Here is a 19,928-nt window from a genome sequence, read left to right on the forward strand (position 1 = left end):
CACTACAGTATTAAATAAATAATAATAATAATAGGCCTAACTTGAGGTTTGAAGCAAAATAGATTGGTGGTTTCAGACTTATACACATTACTTGTTTGTTCAGACCACAAAACAACCACCAGCCAGTAGTCTCTGCAGTGGAGAGAGAGGCCATGACTCAGCTGGTGTGACTAAATTACTCTGTTGCTTAGAATACAGTTCCAAACCTTTACCTGCTCTAATTTTACTGACACCACCGTTATATTATGAAATCTAAAGAATGTTTAAATTCTGTTTTACTTTTTGCTCTTCACACAGTTTGGACAGTGAAACCAGACTGCTTGGTTCTATTTTCTGATTTCTAAATCAGAAATAGCACCTTCCCTAACAGGGACCATTGGGTGTGCCATAATATAAATATTTCCTACCACCACTAATAATAGTAGTTAATAATTCTTACCAATTTTACAATTATGTATATAATGCCAAGCGCCTGAAGGAGGAGCAGTAATTAAGTACATACTGAAAATTAAAACCAGGCTGGATTTGATTTAAATCAAATGTATTTAAATCATGATTTAAATCACTAGTCAGGAAGACTGGATTTAATCATGGATTTCTATATAAAAGTGCATTCTTGTTGGTTGTTATAACCTTAATACATATTCTTCACAATTCAGAGATAGATGTAGGTTTCGTTATTAGAAGGTACACACTATACATTTTTAAACAGATTTATTTTGAAAATTTTTCAGATTAGTTTTACAGCTATATCAGAAAATGAATGATTGACTGGTTATTTCATTTACCAAAGGTAAATGAAGCAGATATTTATGAAGTCATTGGGAGATGAACTATCTCCAGTTTAACAGGTTAATCATTAATATTTGGAGGATTTTCTTGCCATGCTGTATTAGGAGGATAACGTGACCAGACGGACATTTAAATTGTTTTATTTAACTAAAACAAAAACGTTATTTATTCTGGATTTTTTCTTCAACAGCAAACATATTTTAACAAAACAAGCATATAAATTTTTGAATTTAAACATTCAAGTTTTTTAAAATCAGGTTTGTTTTTCTTAAAATGGTTTTAAACTAAAATAGTTAAGGAAATATTTTTTCAAAAATTTCAAAATTTTTCAAAAATTAAATAGACTGTCAGCTAGGTCAACATGAAAAACTTAAAATACTGACTTCTGCAGCAAACTCAGTCATCTTCACCTTCATTTTCCTGTTTGTTCATAATCTGAAGAAAAAAAATAAGCTTTCCCGCTTCTTCAGGTCCCAAACAATTTCTCAGTTTGGAATGAATTAGTCCAAAGGAAGAAAATATTCTTTCTACACTGGCAGAAGAAGCTACTGCTGTTAAAAGTGAGATTATCACTTCAACAGTCTCTGAATCCAAGTGCTTGCGTGACTTCCACCAGTTCACTGGTGTGACTTTCTTTAAAACATCATTAGCAAACATATATTTCTTGAATGGTTCACCCTTAGCTCTGAAGTTTATTACAGTTGGCATTATGGAGGGATGATTGCTGGATGTCCATGTCATACCAACTCCTCTTCTTCGCAGTTAAGGTTTGACCCTGGTACCGAGCATTGAGAATATTTGCAAGAAAATGAGCTGGAGATAGTGCTTGTCCCATTCGTGTTCTTAATGCTTGTAATTTAACTCTGTCATTGAATGTTTCTCTTTTTAAGATTTCACTCAGTTCCTTCCAAATTTCAACAGCGTCGGCAATAAAACTGCTATTTCCCTGCATTTTGTTCAAGGCTACAGAAAGAGGATTCAGGGTACTCAGCATGTGTTCAACATTTCTCTTAAGCCCACTGTTGAGAACTGGCTTTGAGAGCGTCACCTATTTTTTCATGATTTTGTTCACAAACTCATCAGATTAAGCCAGTTCTTGATATAGTGCTCAACACAGTCCACTACTGAGTTCCATCACACGTTTTGTGGGAGAGTTAGCTTGGTTCCTCCCAGTTTTTTCAGAGCAGCTGCTGCAAAGTGGTTGTTACGGAAGTATTTTGCAATTTCAACAACATTAGCCTTTATTTCTGGAACACTGAAGTCTTTGGCTAGGAGGTGCATCAAATGAGCACAGCAACCGTATGTTATTAACTTGGGACTCCCTTCTAACTAATTTCTTCTCATCTTGGATACATCTGCAGCATTGTCTGTGACCAAGCTGCGTACTAGACATTTGAATTTATTTTCCACAGTTTGTTATAGCTTTTACTGCTACTTCTTGTAAGTATTCTGCTGTGTGTGCATTTCCTGATGTATCAATTGTTTCTCTAAGGAAGACATTCCCTTCTTCTGTTGTCACACAAGCACATACAATGGGATCATTGCGGACATTGCTCCACCCATCAAGACTCAGGTTAACAATTTCACCCTCTAGACCTTTTGCACACTGCTCAATTTCTCTTTATCCAGCAATTTGCCTGCGACATCTGCTCTGTTGGGTGAACTGTATCCTGGTCTTAATGACTGAACCATTTTAATGAATGTGGGTTCTCAATCACACGGAAAGGAGACAGTTTGTTGCACAAACAAACCGGGTAATTTTTTCATCTTTTTTTAACTCTTTTTGTAATCTGCTGGCTTTTATCACAAACTTATCTATGGTTGTTTCTGGATGATGGAGGTTTTTTTTTCTTTTTGCTCCAGGTGATATACTGTGGCTATGTGACATATATGATGTGACCGAAACACTATCATTGGCAGATAACTCTGAAACTATAGAAAATGATGGTGATCTTGAAGGTGGATAGTCTTCAAATCCTGTATGTTGAGGATGGATTCTCCTAAACAAAGTAAGTCAATGCAGTTATTTAATTATTGTCATCATACTGCTCATTTAGTATTACTCACTGCATTCACTGACACTCAGTACTACTTTAAAGGTGAAATTGTAAAAGGAAGATCTGCCTATTTCAGCTATTTTTTATCGCAGCTGCATCTAAAATAATAGTACTCTAGAGTAACAACTATATTTTTTTGCTCAAACATGAGAATTCAAGAATAGTCCAGAAGGAAGACAGGCAGTCCTTAAGAAAGAAGTATGAAATAAAAAAGGTTTACCAACCTGAAGATCCTGCATGTTCAGACATGTTCCTTTCATCATCTTCAACACAGCTTCCTCCTGAGAAGGAACACTTCTCATGATGTTGTTTCATACGGGCAACTAGGCCTTGCATTTCTTTGTTGCACTGCTTGCATTCTGCACGCATGCCTGTCTTCCCTAACCTAACCCTAACCCACAGGTAACCCTAACCTAACCCTAACCTTAAGACTTCTGGAATATGCTGCTCAAAGTTTCACTTTTGTTTCTACTGCCTGTCCCTTCCTTCTCACATTTATCTCCAGACTTCTTCTCTTTCTCCAGATCTATTTCACCCCCAACAATCTTCTATTCATTCAACTTTTTGAAACTTTGCACTTTTAGAGAGAGGTAAGGGATTGACTCTGTGTACACAAATTTGCAGAGGGACAATAGGGGTGAGGTCTGTTATTTCTCACCTCTATATATTATTTATTTATTTTAAAACATTTTTGCTGTTAACAAGCATGTTATCTCTGGACACACAAATCCAGAGTTTGAGAACTGCAAAACTAAGCATCTCTGATGGTATTGTCTAGACTGAGCCCCATTGGGTAGATAGAAAGATTAACCTAAATAATCTATACAGAAGCCCCTGGAACCCCATAAGATTGGGCCCCCAATCCATGAACTATTGGAACGCATTTACAAAACTTTTCTTAAACATTACATGAATATATTGTATCATACTATAGAATTAGAATTTATAATCCCTATTCCATGATGAGATATCTTTGAGCTATAATGTATCTTAATATCATCTTGAAATGCTTTTTGAGGAAAAAACCATTTGATCAAAAAAACAGTTTTGATTTTTTTTTTTTTAAATCCATTGATTTCTATCTATCCTGAATAAAACAAACTTTTACTCAGCCCAATTCTAGTAACCTGTAAATTACTGCCTCGCATTTAATCAGATGACCCAGCATACCCTATGCTGTGGACAACCCAGCTGGAGAACAGAATCAATTTGGAAAAGCTCAGATAAACTTGTATTATTTTTAATGGGAGAAAGCTATTAATATTTTACACTTTATAAACTGTGCAAGAGAAGAAGTAAAAAAGGTTCTGAATTCATTACATGCTGAAATGTCCCTCTAACTAGTTATTTTGAAGCATTCAGCATACGGATTTAATGGCGATTTTTATTTATTTATTTAAACATTTAAAGGTCAGCTTTAAAAATAAAAAGTAATATTTATACAGTACTTTGCATACTAGTAGCACTGCTACCATAAATACCCTCTTAAACGTTCCAAACTGGATTATTCCTGTATGTATCAATGATTACATATAAAATAACTCAACATTTTAACATAATCATGCATGAACAGAAGACTAACATGTTGCAAAGTAGAATAAAAGATAGAATGTGACATAAAAGTACCATGTCACATAAATTCAGCAACCTCAATAAAAGTGTTTTATGCAAAAAAACTTGACATTAAATTCTCCTTAGGTTTCGTGGTTGTTTTTTTTTAAATCTACCCATTCGCTCCTCTGTTGAGAACTGTGTTATGCAAACAGTTATGGATGGCATCGGGCTGATTATTAAGGCTGTATTTCAGATGGAAGATGCTAGTGCTTGTCACCAATTAAAACTGAGCTGTTCACTGATGGCCTGTGATGGCTTGAGAACTCCCTGACTTACTGCACTTCCCTGAGTTATCCTGAACAATCTAAAGCAGCCACCTTTAGTCTCTTAGGTTAGCAAAATAACAAGAGGCAATTTCTCTGGCATCGCCTAGCAATTTGCTATATTATAGAATCCCCATTGTTAAAGAAACTCATTCTTGTTGCAGCACCGATTGTGAAAGCCAACTTACAAAATTATATTCCCTTTGTCATAAATCCCTAAATTAATCACATCACAATATTCAATGCTGGCAACTCAGATCATGCACTGGTGAAAAGAAAGCAGGAAAATGTTATGAAATATATTACTGGAGCGATAATATGATAATTTTCAAGCCTCTTCTCTAAGACAGCTGCTGCCAAAGACTCCAGCTATGCATTGTGCAACTGCAAACTGGAAGTCATATGAAATATTTTCTTTTTGGTTTGCAGTGATCAGAGTTAAAAGGTTTTGGGGGTTTTCTTTTTTAAAAACTGTTGTGTGTGTGCAGTTCAGTGCTGGTGAGAGGTGCCGGTTGGACAGCCCTGGAGAATGAAGCCCTTTATTTATCCACTAAACAGGTGCAGCTTGGGCAGCAGCACTGCAAGCTTCCATCCCACCAAACCAGCTATCTGGTTTAACTCGGAACTGGAGGGACACACCTCTAGGGCAAGGCGATAGTTTAGTCTCCATGGACATTTCAAATCATTGGTCCCTATGCTGTGACTGCTAATAATTAACAATTAGTGCCGGCTGTAGTGGTGGTTTTGTACCATGAAAGTTGTCTAAATGGGAAATTTACTGAAACTCCCAACTCCAGCCTCCAGATGGTAACATTTAGTCACTATAGATTAAAACATGCCACACCATTAACGCAGGCAAGTAGTAGTAGTAAAGGAAATACAAGATATATATGAGGTGACCCAGTCAAACTTTGTGTGCAAAATCCAAGTGTGAAGAGAAATGGGACAGAGAAGTGGATTGGGAGTGAGACTCTCCTCACACAACCTCATTTTTCCTCCTCCCACCTTATCACTTTCTCCCCTCTCATTTGAGCCGAAATCTGGGTGGGATCATTCAGTCTAGTTCTCCTCCCCACAGATGGGGGAGGCTCTCCAACGCAGAACTCTTCTTTCTTCTGTTTGTGGCAAAAAGATTAACCTGATTTTCATTACAGGCCACAGAGCCTCCTTTTGAAAGGTGCTCAAGTGCCTTGAAAATATATATTTGATGTGAAGGACAAATTAAGAAAAAAAGGTTAAGGAATTGTGTTAGCAGATGGCCATCAATAGAGAAAGGAATGAACATCATTACAGTGCATAAATACTTCTAAGCTTAAAGATCAGCAATAGCCTCTCTTCTGCTACCACCTACCCAAGCTGAAAACAATGGCCAGCCTTGCTGGGAAACCTACTCCTTAGCAATATACCAAGTAAAGGGCCATACTGACAATATGCTGACAAATCTAGGGCAGCAACTTGGTTAAAAAAAAAGGGAGCAGATTGCCACTGCCTCTGATCTTGAATAGAATATTCAGGCCTCGGAGATTACAGGTCTCGGCACACAGTACTCCATCTTGATCCAAGCAACCAGATCACCTGGATCAATATGGAGGACTGTATAGTGGGACCTGACCTCTGCAGGCTGCACCACCAGATTCAATATAGTAAGACGAGGCCTTGAAACATAAACTCTTGTATCACAGGCCCAGTATGAGACCTAAGGAGTGAACTAAAGTAATGGTCAAGACTTGTTAACATAAAGCAAATTAAACCGTGAGCCAGAGGCAGGCCCCGCTCACAGAAGCTAGCAAGAAGGCAGCTGATATTGCACATGTACACATACCTAAAATGTACTAAGCACTAGTAAGATAAACATGTGCCAGGATGGTACCAGAACATTCCGGTACTAACACATTCCACATAGATAATAAGGAACAGGTTGACACATCCTAAAGACAGGATCAAAAGGGTAGAATTGTTTTGTTCGAACCAACATGTACCAGGAGAGAGGCAGCACGTAGAGGGGTTGTACTGCAATACGTCAGGAGTGACGTGTAACTTGTTTGTACCTGTGTATAAGAATGCACCCGAGTGGATGTCTTTGTCTGGCATAAGTGGCATTGGAGAATCCCACCACTGACTGAGCTGATCCATTGTCAGGGAGCACATATATACTAGCAGAACTGTAGACATCTGATCCGGGGAGCTAGAGACTGTGTTTCGTTTGGCAATAAACCTGGCCTGCATCTTCGTACCTTATCGGAGTCTGTGGTCCTCGGGGTTTCTCTCGGGTTCCGCTGTGCCAGCTATCCGCGCAGAGACGGGGCAGCACACAGAGGGAACACATGCACACACACAGAGCTGACTTATCATCATTGAACAGAGCAGAGCATCATACTGCTGACGCCTGACAACATTTAAGATGTGAATGGCTGGGAGCCACATTGTAAAGCTCTGTTTTGTCACACTCTTTAGACAGCCCGGTATATTTTTTGGCAAAAAAAAAAAAAAAAAAAAATCTTGTTTATTAAAATGTCCGTTTCTTAATGCATGGGAGAATGCAGAAAAGGCATTTAGTAGAAACCAATCTCAGAACACAGAAAGGAACATATGGGTTGCTGTTTCCTGCGTGAGCATTAGCAAAAATGGGCTTTTTCAACCAGACTGTTGTCATTTTGCATTACACACAGTGCTTGGACTGGTCAGGTGACAAGGGAATTTCACTCAGCAGCTGCAGCTGTTTGGAGAACAAATATGCTGTGGTGGTCAAGCCCAGCTTACTGTTACAAACAACACTACCCCTTTCTTAAAAAAAGGTAATCCTAGTAGCATTTTAAAAACTAAGATTACTGCCACCCCTGGATCATAGGTGCAAATCCAGCTAAGATTTACTGTGACCAAGGCTCTTTCCATCTGATCACTCGTTGGTGGTCTCTGAGCATGAAAAGATGTTGGTATAACTTCAGTTACCATTAGACTAATAGCTACATTAAAAACACAAAGAAGCCACCATCACTGTTGCAATTAACTGTCCCCCAGTTGTTAGTATTAGGACAGGGATAAAAACTTAATGAGCCATGGGAACAGAACTAACCTCCTGCCCCTCTCTGTGGTTCCACCTGATGAGGACTCAGACATATTGCAGGGCAGTACAGAGGAAATGGGGGGGGGGGGGGAGGGGAGGAGATGGACCAGCATGCCACTGCTCATGTTGTATCTTTTCTGAGGATAAACAGAGGACTTCAGTCTACATGACTGTCAAGTCTACACATTCTACCAGCACTAAATTCACACATACACAATCTATTCAAAATGAAGTTGGGGTTTTATTCACAGAATCAAAGAACATTGGTTTTTTTTGGGAAGGCATTCAGTTGGAAACTCTCACATATATGCCCTAAATCAACCCACTGAAGGACTAAGGAAAGACACTGTAGGTCAGCTAATTCCAGCAGCCATACTAGTTTACCAGACTAAGACCGTAGTTTACCAGACTAAAGCCGTACCAGCCATAGCAGACCATTCAGGTGTGCACATACTAGCTTCCAGCATACCACAGGCTGTTTCAAAGGATGGTCTCACATGGAGCAGTGCCATACTCCAGAAAGGATGCAGCTGAATAAGAGTTTAGAAGCGGTGGTGCAGCAGGGACCCAGTACACAAACTCATCTCATCATTAGATTAGAGGAGCAGTGCTTGAAATAATAGCCACAGACACATACCAGTGACAGCATATGAATCAGTGGTTGGGAGAAATTGTTTTAAAAAGACTAAAATAGCAACAACAAAAGATTTGTATCCTCTATGTGCAGCACTAGTAGGTGTTTGTTTACATATACATCAGTTTACCTACAAGACTCAGAAGCCGTTTGCTTTTCAAGGGTAAATATTAAGGCCTATTTGTTCCTCATATACACTTTCTAGGCATATGAAGGGTTAACTTCACTATGTTTCATATGGTAAATTGTACTGTGAACAGAAAAGTCACATGAGGCAATAAATATAAATTCCCTGAAGATTCTGAGATTCACATATTGTGAATTTTTAGTAGAATGCTGCATGTGAGCTTAAGGGTGCCATGAGGCTGGCAGAGCATCAAGAAGCGGAAGAAATGCTCCTTGTGTATTTGTAATACGAATTTTGGCACTTGATGCAATAATAGAAGACAATGTAGTAATGATCTGTATCCACAGAAATTAATGCCAGCAATAAGAAAAGGAGTACTTGTGGCACCTTAGAGACTAACCAATTTATCTGAGCATAAGCTTTCGTGAGCTACAACTCACTTCATCGGATGCATACTGTGGAAAATACAGAAGATGTTTTTATACACACAGACCATGAAAAAATGGGTGTTTATCACTACAAAAGGTTTTCTCTCCCCCCACCCCACTCTCCTGCTGGTAACAGCTTATCTTAAGTGATCACTCTCTTTACAATGTGTATGATAATCAAGGTAGGCCATTTCCAGCACAAATCCAGGGTTTAACAAGAACGTCTGAGGAACGGAGGGGGAGGGGAAAGGAATAAACAAGGGGAAATAGGTTACTTTTTATAACAAATCAACCATTCCCAGTCTCTATTCAAGCCTAAGTTAATTGTATCCAATTTGCAAATTAATTCCAATTCAGCAGTCTCTCGTTGGAGTCTGTTTTCGAAGTTTTTTTGTTGAAGAATAGTCACTTTGAGATCAGAAATCGAGTGACCAGAGAGATTGAAGTGTTCTCCGATTGGTTTATGAATGTTATAATTCTTGACATCTGATTTGTGTCCATTTATTCTTTCACATAGAGACTGTCCAGTTTGCCCAATGTACATGGCAGAGAGGCACTGCTGGCACAATGGCATATATCACATTGGTAGATGTGCAGGTGAACGAGCCTCTGATAGCGTGGCTGATGTTATTAGGCCCTGTGATGGTGTCCCCTGAATAGATATGTGGGCACAGTTGGCAACGGGCTTTGTTGCAAGGTGGTCACCAGCAACCACATACCACACAACAGAACCACTAACCCAGGAACCTATCCTTGCAACATCCGATGAAGTGAGCTGTAGCTCAGAAAGCTTATGCTCAAATAAATTGGTTAGTCTCTAAGGTGCCACAAGTACTCCTTTTCTTATTGTAAGGAGAGTGATCACTTTAGATAAGCTATTACCAACAGGAGAGTGGGGTGGGGGAAGAGAAAACCTTTTGTAGTGATAAACATCCATTTTTTCATGGTCTGTGTGTATAAAAACATCTTCTGTATTTTCCACAGTATGCATCCGATGAAGTGAGCTGTAGCTCACGAAAGCTTATGCTCAAATAAATTGGTTAGTCTCTAAGGTGCCACAAGTACTCCTTTTCTTTTTGCGAATACAGACTAACACGGCTGTTACTCTGAAAAATGTCAGCAATGTCCTTTAGAATCTTTATTCATAGCAAGAATCTTCCTCAGTTCTAGGCTGTGCCACCTTCCAATAGGTCCTACAAGGTAATGAAAGTCAAGTGTGCTCAGCATATTATAGGATCAGGCATTCAGAAATTCACCTATCTTTTGGAGTCTGAACCCACTTCATTAAAGAGATCCTCACATAGCCATTTATTTAAATACATTATAAAACAGGGTGGACTCATCAGTCAATCAGGCCTGCAAGAGACCACCCACCCAAAAACACACTGCATGGTAAAAAAGGCAGGCTTCAGAATACAGACAAAAATCTTTCTGAACACTAGTCAGAGTGTCCAGAGTACCCACATTTCAACTGGGGATAAAAATAATCAACACATATAAATCCAAATTCTCCTGACAGCAGAATTTTTATTAATTTAAACAGACAAATAAGTCTTTAGTAGGAGCAAAAAGAAAAGGAGTACCTGTGGCACCTTAGAGACTAACCAATTTATTTGAGCATAAATAAATAGCATAAATAAATAGTAGGAGCCTTGCATACCAATGTCATTTCCTTGATGGCGCTTAGAAGTACTGACCACTTATTCCAATGCTGCTGGTGTGTTCCCTCCTTGCTGAACTCTGTTCTCTGCTCTGTATGTTACACAGACAAAGCAGAGTGCTGATCAACAGGAGCACACCAAATGGCAATGCAACAATATGCACAGCACTTTCAATGTCAGAGGCAGAATTCAGAGGAAGAAGGGGAAACGTATGCAAGGTATTGCCAAAAGACATTTTTATTATAGCGGAAGAAGAAACCGATAAATGTAAAGAAGACAGAAGAATTCTAACTTTTTATTGCATACAGAGATATAGTCTCAACTGTAGCATCTTGAACTATTGTTCTTTCCAGCCTGAAAAAGGTAGATTCAAGATGCATTTTAAAAAGGTCTACCCGCTATGACTCAAGTTCTGAGCCTCAGGTTCCTGTTTTTCCTCTTACAATATCTGATGGAAGAGCAAGAAGAATCATAAGAAGCTCAACATTTATATTCCTTACACAGCTTTAAGTACTTAGAAAGTCATTGGCTGTAGCAGACAAATGAAGAACCCTTAACTTGACTCTTGGCTACTACCGTGAGTGTAGGGGAAGGTGATTTGCAACATTAATTTTAAAACATGTTATTTATTTGTAATTTTTAAGTCTGAGTATGTATTTTCTTAATAATTTGGAAAAACAATCTGTATTTGTCTGAAGGAAAAGCATTTCCAGTCACCTTTAAATGTGTTAATTACATTGGAGAAGTAATCTTACATGCTCAGTGTCTCAGAAGAGTGTATGGTGCCAACTCCATTGGCAGTGGTGCCAAAGAGCCTTGCTGGCACAGTATCATCTGAAAGTGTCACAGGAGGAATGGGACACTGACAGACACATCCCTATTCAGGCAGACAGAGTTGTCTGTGGAATAAGAAACAATATTGAAAGCTAGGACCCTTCCTCTAACGGAGAGCCAAGTGTCATACAGGACTGCATGATAACCTGCAGGTGGTAATGAAAGAGTTAATCCTCCTGTACCTTTCTGCAAAAGGAAAGGGAGAGATGGATACAGCAGGAAATAAAGATAAGTACACCACGTGTGGGTACAGCCTCCTTCCTCACAATAGCAAGTTATATCTGCAAGGTCAGCAGAGTTCATTCCAACAGATGTTACCATCTTAGTGCTTCAGGACTCTACACCCTCTAGCATTCAAGCTGTTAAAAGCTGTTTCATGCCAGGTTACATCACTTTCCTAGGCACTGGTATCACCGCATGTCAAGTTTGTAGAATTAAAGAAAATGAGATTCACTGATTTATCTTGGGGGGTGGGAGAAGAGATCTGTCCCTGTTCATTCCACTGATTTGTTAATTTGCACTCTCTACAGTCCAGCTGGTGTTGGAAAGAAAACACCCTTTCCTGCTAGGAAAATGTGACTGAGGCCTCTGATGAACACATTACTCTCAGAGGCTGATCATTTGAGGCTTTAAAGATCACCTAAAGAAGAAAACCTGACTCAAAGCAGATCAAAATTATAAATTCACCCTGAAAATGGGTAAATATACAAACGTCTTTATTCAAAATTATATTATATAAATAAAACCAACTGTCTTTAACACTCAGATCTGCAGAAAGAGTGGCAGATAAACTTCAAGTTGTAAAATGAAAGACAAATGAGGTGCATTTCAAGATAGTTTTAATGTATTTTTAAGTGAATTTAGTGCTGATGAAAGGCCTGACAGTCCTCATGACTGAAGACCTCTTTTTATCAACAGAGCAAGTATAGCACAGGAAGCAACACTCCAAGTTTTCCTTACAGTATGCCAATGCTATGTACCAACAACTTCTGAAGAAATTAAGCATCTATTCTTTTTGGTTGCAAAGACAGTTCACAGCTGGTATCTTCCTGACTATGCACACCGATCCAGTGCCTCTGCTGCTGCTGCTCCTAGCTTCCCAAACAGTATAAGTGTGAAGATAATAAGATTCTGTTCAGCTTCACTGATGCTATTTAGAACTCCTTGAGCAGCTGTGAAACTAACAAGAACCATATCTTCACCACTCTCTTCCTGCTTTGGAAAGCCCTGGAAAACAAGAGAGAGGTGTGCTGGAGTATGTACAGGGGGAGAAAAACTTTAAGGGGAGAAGGCTAGGAAGGAGATATAGTAGGAGACCCCCACTCCCCAACCAACAAAAAGGCATCCCCAGGGATAAGAGCCATGATTATTAGTGTTAAATGTATTGCCTTTTATTTGAAATTTCCCTTTGTTGTTGCATTAAGGAAAAGGGGGTAATTAGAAGCCCCTGATTTACCTTCTTTACATCATTGTTTACATACTGTATCTCTATCAGGTCACCTCTTTGTCTCCACTGTAAAAAGGATTAAATTGTATACTTTACAGGTTTCAGAGTAGCAGCCGTGTTAGTCTGTATTCACAAAAAGAAAAGGAGTACTTGTGGCACCTTAGAGACTAACCAATTTATTTGAGCATAAGCTTTCGTGAGCTACAGCTCACTTCATCGGATGCATCAGGCCATTACCCTCTGACTCCACTGAGGATTACCAAAAGAAACTACACCATCTGCTCAAGAAACTCCCTAAAGAAGCACAGAAACAAATCACACCGACAGACCCCCTAGAGCTCTGACCAGGGGTATTCTACCTGCTACCCAAAATCCATAAACCTGGGAATCCTGGACACCTCATCATCTCAGGCACTGACACCTTGACAGCACGATTATCTGGCTATGTAGACTCCCTCCTCAGGCCCTATGCTACCAGCGCTCCCAGCTATCTTTGAGACACCACTGATTTCCTGAAGAAATTACAATCCTTTGATGATCTTCCAGAAAACACCATCCTGGCCACTATGGATGTAGAAGCCCTCTACACCAACATTCCACATAAAGATGTACTACAAGCCGTCAGGAACAGTATCCCCGATAATGTCATGGCAAACCTGGTGGCTGAACTTTGTGACTTTGTCCTCACCCACAACTATTTCAGATTTGGAGACAATTTATACCTTCAAGTCAGTAGGACTGCTATGGGTACCCGCATAGCCCCGCAATATGCCAACATTTTTAGGGCTGACTTAGAACAACGCTTCCTCAGCTCTTGTCCCCTTACACGGCTACTGTACTTGCGCTACACTGATGACATCTTCATCATCTGGACCCATGGGAAGGAGGCCCTTCAGGAATTCCACCAAGATTTCAATGATTTCCACCCTACCATCAACATCAGCGTGGACCAGTCCACACAAAAGATCCACTTCCTAGACACTACAGCGCTAAACACCACCCTGTACCGGAAACCTATGGACCGCTACACTTACCTACATGCCTCTAGCTTTCATCCAGACCACATCACACGATCCATTGTCTATAGCCAAGCTCTAAGATACAACCGCATTTGCTCCAATCCCTCAGACAGATACAAACACCTACAGAATCTCTATCAAGCGTTCTTACAACCGCAACACCCACCTGGTGAAGTGAAGAAACAGACTGACAGAGCCAGATGGGTACCCAGAAGTCACCTACTACAGGACAGGCCCAACAAAGAAAGTAACAGAACGCCACTAGCCGTCACCTACAGCCCCCAACTAAAACCTCTCCAGCGCATCAACAAGGATCTATAACCTATCCTGAAGGACAATCCCTCACTCTCACAGACCTTGGGGGACAGACCAGTCCTCACTTACAGACAGCCCCCCAACCTGAAGCAGATACCAGCAACTACACACCACACAACAAAAACACCAACCCAGGTGTGCACAAACCCTGCAACAAACCCCGGTGCCAACTCTGTCCACATATTTATTCAAGCGACACCATCACAGGACCTAACCACATCAGCCACACCATCAGGGGCTCGTTCACCTGCACATCTACCAATGTGATATATGCCATCATGTGACAACAATGCCCCTCTGCCATATACATTGGCCAAACCAGACAGTCTCTACGCAAAAGAATAAATGGATACAAATCTGACATGAGGAATCATAACATTCAACAACCTGTAGGAGAACACTTCAATCTCCCTGGTCACTCAATAACAGACCTAGAAGGGGCAATTCTTCAACAACAAAACTTCAAAAACAGACTCCAACATGAAACTGCAGAACTGGAATTAATTTGCAAACTGGACACCATCAGATTAGGCCTGAATAAAGACTGGGAGTGGTTGGGTCATTGCAAAACCTAAACCTAATTTCCCCAATACTAATTTCCCCCTGCTGTTACTCACACCTTCTGGTCAACTGTCTGAAATGAGCCACTCTCATTACCACTTCAAAAGTTATTTTTCCTCCCCTGGTATCCTGTTGCCAATTGAATTGTCTCCATTAGACTGACCTCACACTTGGTAAGGCAACTCACATCTTCTCATGTATTTATACCTGCTCCTGTATTTTCCACTCCATGCATCTGATGAAGTGGGTTCTAGCCCACGAAAGCTTATGCCCAAATAAATTGGTTAGTCTCTAAGGTGCCACAAGGACTCCTCGTTGTTCTTGCAAATAATGTCTATGTAGATGCTTCTAGGTGGTTCCTTTCAGCCACAAATAATTTGTCTCTACATTGATTTCTGTATTCCTCCCCGGCGAGGGGATTAGCGCTAAAATCGACCTCGCTGGGTCAAATTTGGGGTACTGTGGACGCAATTCAACGGTACTGGCCTCCGGGAGCTATCCAAGAGTGCTCCATTATGACAGCTCTGGACAGCACTCTCAACTCAGATGCACTGGCCAGGTAGACAGGATTGGGTGGGGTGGGGGTTGGGCTGTGCTGCACATTCACCCTAAAACCGCAGCCCCTCCTTTTAAATGGCCAACCCAACGGGCTTTGCTTGGTATGGGAAAGGAGGGCACTGCTGTTTGAAACCGTTCCCACATTATGGATGTTGAAGCAGCCAAAACCCTTTGCCTTACCATGCCTGCCTGCAAGCCAAATTCTGTTGCCCAGCTGAGCGTGTATGATGTCTCACACCAAACCGGCAGGCCCTCAATATAAGAGGCAAAATGCAACCTTGTACCAAAAGCACACGTGCTATGTAATGTGAATAGTCTTCCCTTTGTTCTCTAAAACTTATCTTTTTAAATGCTACTCTCCCTTTTCCCCCCCCTCATCTGCAAATGTTTCTATGCTCCCCCTATCACCTCCATCCCAAAGGCTAGCGTGGATTGGAAGGCAAAAAAAAACCAAAACCCCACACTCGCGATGAAATGTACGCAGAGATCATGCAGTCCTCCTGCACTGAAAGAGCTCAGCAGAATGCGTGGAGGCAAACAATGGCAGAGACCAGGAAAGCGTTAAATGAACGCGATGAGAGGAGGGAGGAACATGATGAGAGAATGGAGGAGCAAAGTGATATGCTCAGGAATCTGGTGGAGCTGCAGGAAAGGCAAAAGGAGCACAGACCTCCACTGCAGCCCCTGTATAACCTCCTGCCCTCCTCCCCAAGTTCCATATCCTCCTCACCCAGATGCCCAAGAAGGCTACAGGCACCCAGCCACTCCACCCCAGAGAACCGCCCAAGCAACAGAAGGCTGGCATTCAATAAGTTTTGAACTGTAGTGTGGCCTTGTCCTTCCCTCCTCCCCTCATCCACTACCCCACCCAGTGCTTCCCTCCTCACCCACCCCTCCCGGGCTACCTTGCGAGTTTTCCCCCTATTTGTGTGATGAATTAATAAAGAATGCACGATTTTGAAACAATAACGACTTTATTGCCTCTGAAAGCAATGATCGAAGGGGGGAGGTCGGTTGGCTTACAGGGGAGTCAACCAAGGGGGCAGGTTTTCATCAAGGAGAAAAACAGAACTGTCATACCATAGCCTGGCCAGTCATAAAACTGGTTTTCAAAGCTTCTCTGATGCGCAGGGTGCCCAGCTGTGCTCTTCTAATCATCCTGGTGTCTGGCTGCGCGTAATTGGCTGCCAGGCGATTTGCCTCAACCTCCCACCCTGCCATAAACGTCTCCCCCTTACTCTCTCAGATATTGTGAAGCACACAGCAAGCAGCAATAACCATGGGAATATTGGTTTCACTGTGGGCTAACCTAGTCAGTAAACTGCACCAGCGAGCTTTTAAACGACCAAATGCACATTCTACCACCATTCTGCACTTGCTCAGCCTATAGTTGAACTGCTCCTTACTACTGTTCAGGCTGCCTGTGTATGGCTTCATGAGCCATGGCATTAAGGGGTAGGCTGGGTCCCCAAGGATAACTATAGGCATTTCAACATCCCCAAAGGTAATTTTCTGGTCTGGGAAGTAAGTTCCTTCCTGCAGCTGTTCAAACAGACCAGAGTGCCTGAAGATGCGAGCATCATGCACCTTTCCCGGCCATCCCACGTTGATGTTGGTGAAACGTCCCTTGTGATCCACCAGTCCCAGTTAACGTCTCTCCGTGTCCGCTGGCCGAGCAGGAGCACGCCAGGACCCAGCCCGCTCTGAGCAGCAGGAGCCGGCAGCTGCCGCTCGGCCCGGGCGCCAGCAGCAACCCGGCTCCGCACCGAGCACTGGCAAGCGGAGAAGGGGACCCCAGCGCTCCCCGCCACCGGTCTGCTCGCAGCAGGGCTCGGCGTGAAACGCCCTCGGGCGGAGGTGAGGTGCCCGGAAACCGCGCCCCCTGAGCCGGGCACGTCCCGGCGGCAGGGCGCCAGTCGGGAGCGAGGCCCCGAGCGTGGAAACGTCGGCCTCAGCCAGGCTTCCCCCCAACCCGAGACCGGAGCGGCGGGGCCGGGAACCGAACCGGTAACGCCCCCACCCAGACGCGGCCTGGGCGGGGGGGCGGCTCCTCAGAACCGGGGAGCGGAACCTCCCAGTAGCGGGGTCGCGGGCGGCCTCGCGCACAGCGCGTCCCCGCGCCTGCGCCCCCCGGCTCGCCTCAGCACGCAGGGCCGGCCGGCCCGGGACAGAGCCACGGGCCCCGCCCCCCGCTGCTCACCATCATGGGGACCCCGTACCGCAACGTCTTATTCTTCGCGAGGGGTCGCAGCCTCTCCAAGCCCCGCCGCAGGCTCCGCGCCGCCGCTTCCTGCATCAGGCCCTGCCTCCAGCAGCACTTCTGGAGGCGCGGTCCTCTCCAAAACCAGCCCCCCGCAGACACCGCGCCCTGAGCAACTTGGTTCCGCCCCGCTGCAGGGAGAGGTCACGCACAGCGCAGGCGCAGCCACAGCATGACCTGCATCAAGCCCTCGGCACCCGTTGCGGAGCAGCCCTGCTCGGAGAGGAGGCGGGGTGGGGGGCGGTGTAACATTAAACTGCTTCCGGTCTAATTTGCGGCAGGTCGCGGGCTCTGCAGGGAGGTTCCCGCTGTTGCAGCGAGCAACTTCGGCCGGCCCCGCCGCTCTCCAGGGGTGGGTGGAGGTGGCAGGGGGATTGTGGAGCATGAACTTTAGTGTGTCCATGTAGACAAGCCCTTATTCAGCAAAGGGGAGGGAGTAAGGGTAATTGAAGTGGGGGGAAGACTATTAATTCCTTTAATTTAAAATGCTAAAGTTGGTTCGCCCTGTCACCTACACGACTTGGAGGCCTCAGCCCTGGGAAGGCGTATACCTCTGATAGCAAAGGAGCCGTATTACCCCAGTATCAGAGTTGTCATGACATGAACAGTAATAGTGCACGTAACACCTGAGTCACCGTTATAGTCTATGGCCTCACTGCTAACAAGGTGTGTTTTTAACTGTGGGGTAGCTAGCACCCATTAGCTATTCCATTAAAAACAATGGGGAGACAAGGCACTTTAGTTTCACCACAGGGTAAACTAGGTGAGGTCAACATTATGCCCCTGCCCAACCAATGCAAAGGAGTAACAGAATAATTCATGTAAAAATGTCTTTGATTTTGGCAAAAAGTACAAAAAGTAAATGTCAGAATGAAGAACATCACTGAAATGTATCAGAACAAAATAGGCAGCAAACATAAAAGATTATAAAATTAAATCTGCAATTAGAAATTTAAACAATTCAGTAGAAAAATTGACATGTATGTATGCAGCAAATGAAATAACGGAATAGTGTGTGTTTCAGTGTCTGGAGGATTTCTTACAGAAATAAGAATTTTTAATACATTTCAAATTAAAAAGTGTGTGTGTGGGAGGGGAACCATATGTTACTGGAAGTCCAAAATGGCATTGAATGTTATAGTGGGATTCTCAAAACCATCTAGGTCCTTTTGTCCACCAGAGAGAATTTGGGAACCAAGTTCTACACAAAAGTGGTGATATGAAAAAGCATTAGGGTATAGCATAGAGAAGCAAAATAACAGTGACAAAGGCGATCCCCATTGGCGGATTAAAAGAAACTGAAGAAGTTTTGACATCAACTCAGGAAATCAGTCAGCCTTGGTATGCATATGAACCTGAAGAATAAACTTGTGTCATAAAATGAAAAAAAAAAATAGAATGTAAAAATGTAAATTACAAAAGCTTTCCACATGTACCGCTTTCCCCCATCCACAAGGTGGGTGCATAGCTGGTGGGAAAACCATTCCCAGAGAGTAGTTATCAGTGGTTCACAGTCAAGTTGAAAGGGCATAACAAGGGGGTCCCACAGGGATCGGTTCTGGGTCCAGTTCTATTCAATATCGTCAATGATTTAGATAATGGAATCAAGAGTACATTTACAAAATTTGCAGATAATACCAACCTAGGAGGGGTTGTAAGTGCTTTGGAGGATAGGATTAAAATTCAAAATGATGAGGACAAACTGGAGAAATGGTCTGAAATAAATAGGGTGAAATTCAATAAGGACAAATCCAAAGTACTCCACTTAGCAAAGAACAATCAGTTGCACACATCCAAATGGGAAATGACTGCCTAGGAAGGATTACTGTGGAAAGGGATCTGGTAGTCATTGTGGATCACAAGCTAAATATAAGTCAACATATCACTGTTGCAAAAAAAGCAAATATTCTGGGATGTACTAGCAGGAGACACAAGAAGTAATTCTTCTGCTCTACTCTGCATTGATTAGGCCTCAACTGGAGTATTGTGTCCAATTATGGGTGCCACATTTCAGGAAAGATGTGGACAAATTGGAGAAAGTCCAGAGAAGAGTAACAACTAAAGGCCTGATGATGCATCCGATGAAGTGAGCTGTAGCTCACGAAAGTTTATGGTCAAATAAATTTGTTAGTCTCTAAGGTGCCACAAGTACTCCTTTTCTTTTTGTGGATACAGACTAACACGGCTGCTACTCTGAAACCTGTAATTAAAGGTCTAGAAAACATGACTGATGAGAAAAGATTGAAAAAATTGGGTTTGTTTAGTCAGGAGAAGAGAAGACAGAGGGGAGACAT

General features: G+C 42.4%; 1 protein-coding gene across 4 annotated transcripts in view; it reads right to left on the bottom strand.

Annotated features, from left to right (window-relative positions):
• The window catches only part of LOC102939926 (cytochrome c oxidase assembly protein COX16 homolog, mitochondrial), a 48,737-nt gene extending 30,906 nt beyond the window's left edge, over window positions 1-17,831 (bottom strand). Inside the window, exon 1 of one of the 4 annotated variants that reach the window (XM_007055728.4) lies at window positions 17,575-17,831. In XM_007055728.4, coding sequence (XP_007055790.2) covers window positions 17,575-17,670 — 96 coding nt within the window. In that variant the 5' untranslated portion in view covers window positions 17,671-17,831. Of the gene's footprint in view, window positions 1-3,073; window positions 3,123-17,574 lie in introns of those variants that run through there. The other 3 variants (XM_037900309.2, XM_043548025.1, XM_043548024.1) reach the window with 3 other exon arrangements.
• Between the last annotated feature and the right edge of the window lie 2,097 nt (window positions 17,832-19,928).

This window comes from Chelonia mydas, chromosome 6 (genome assembly GCF_015237465.2).
Source record: "Chelonia mydas isolate rCheMyd1 chromosome 6, rCheMyd1.pri.v2, whole genome shotgun sequence".
NCBI classification, from domain to species: domain Eukaryota; kingdom Metazoa; phylum Chordata; order Testudines; family Cheloniidae; genus Chelonia; species Chelonia mydas.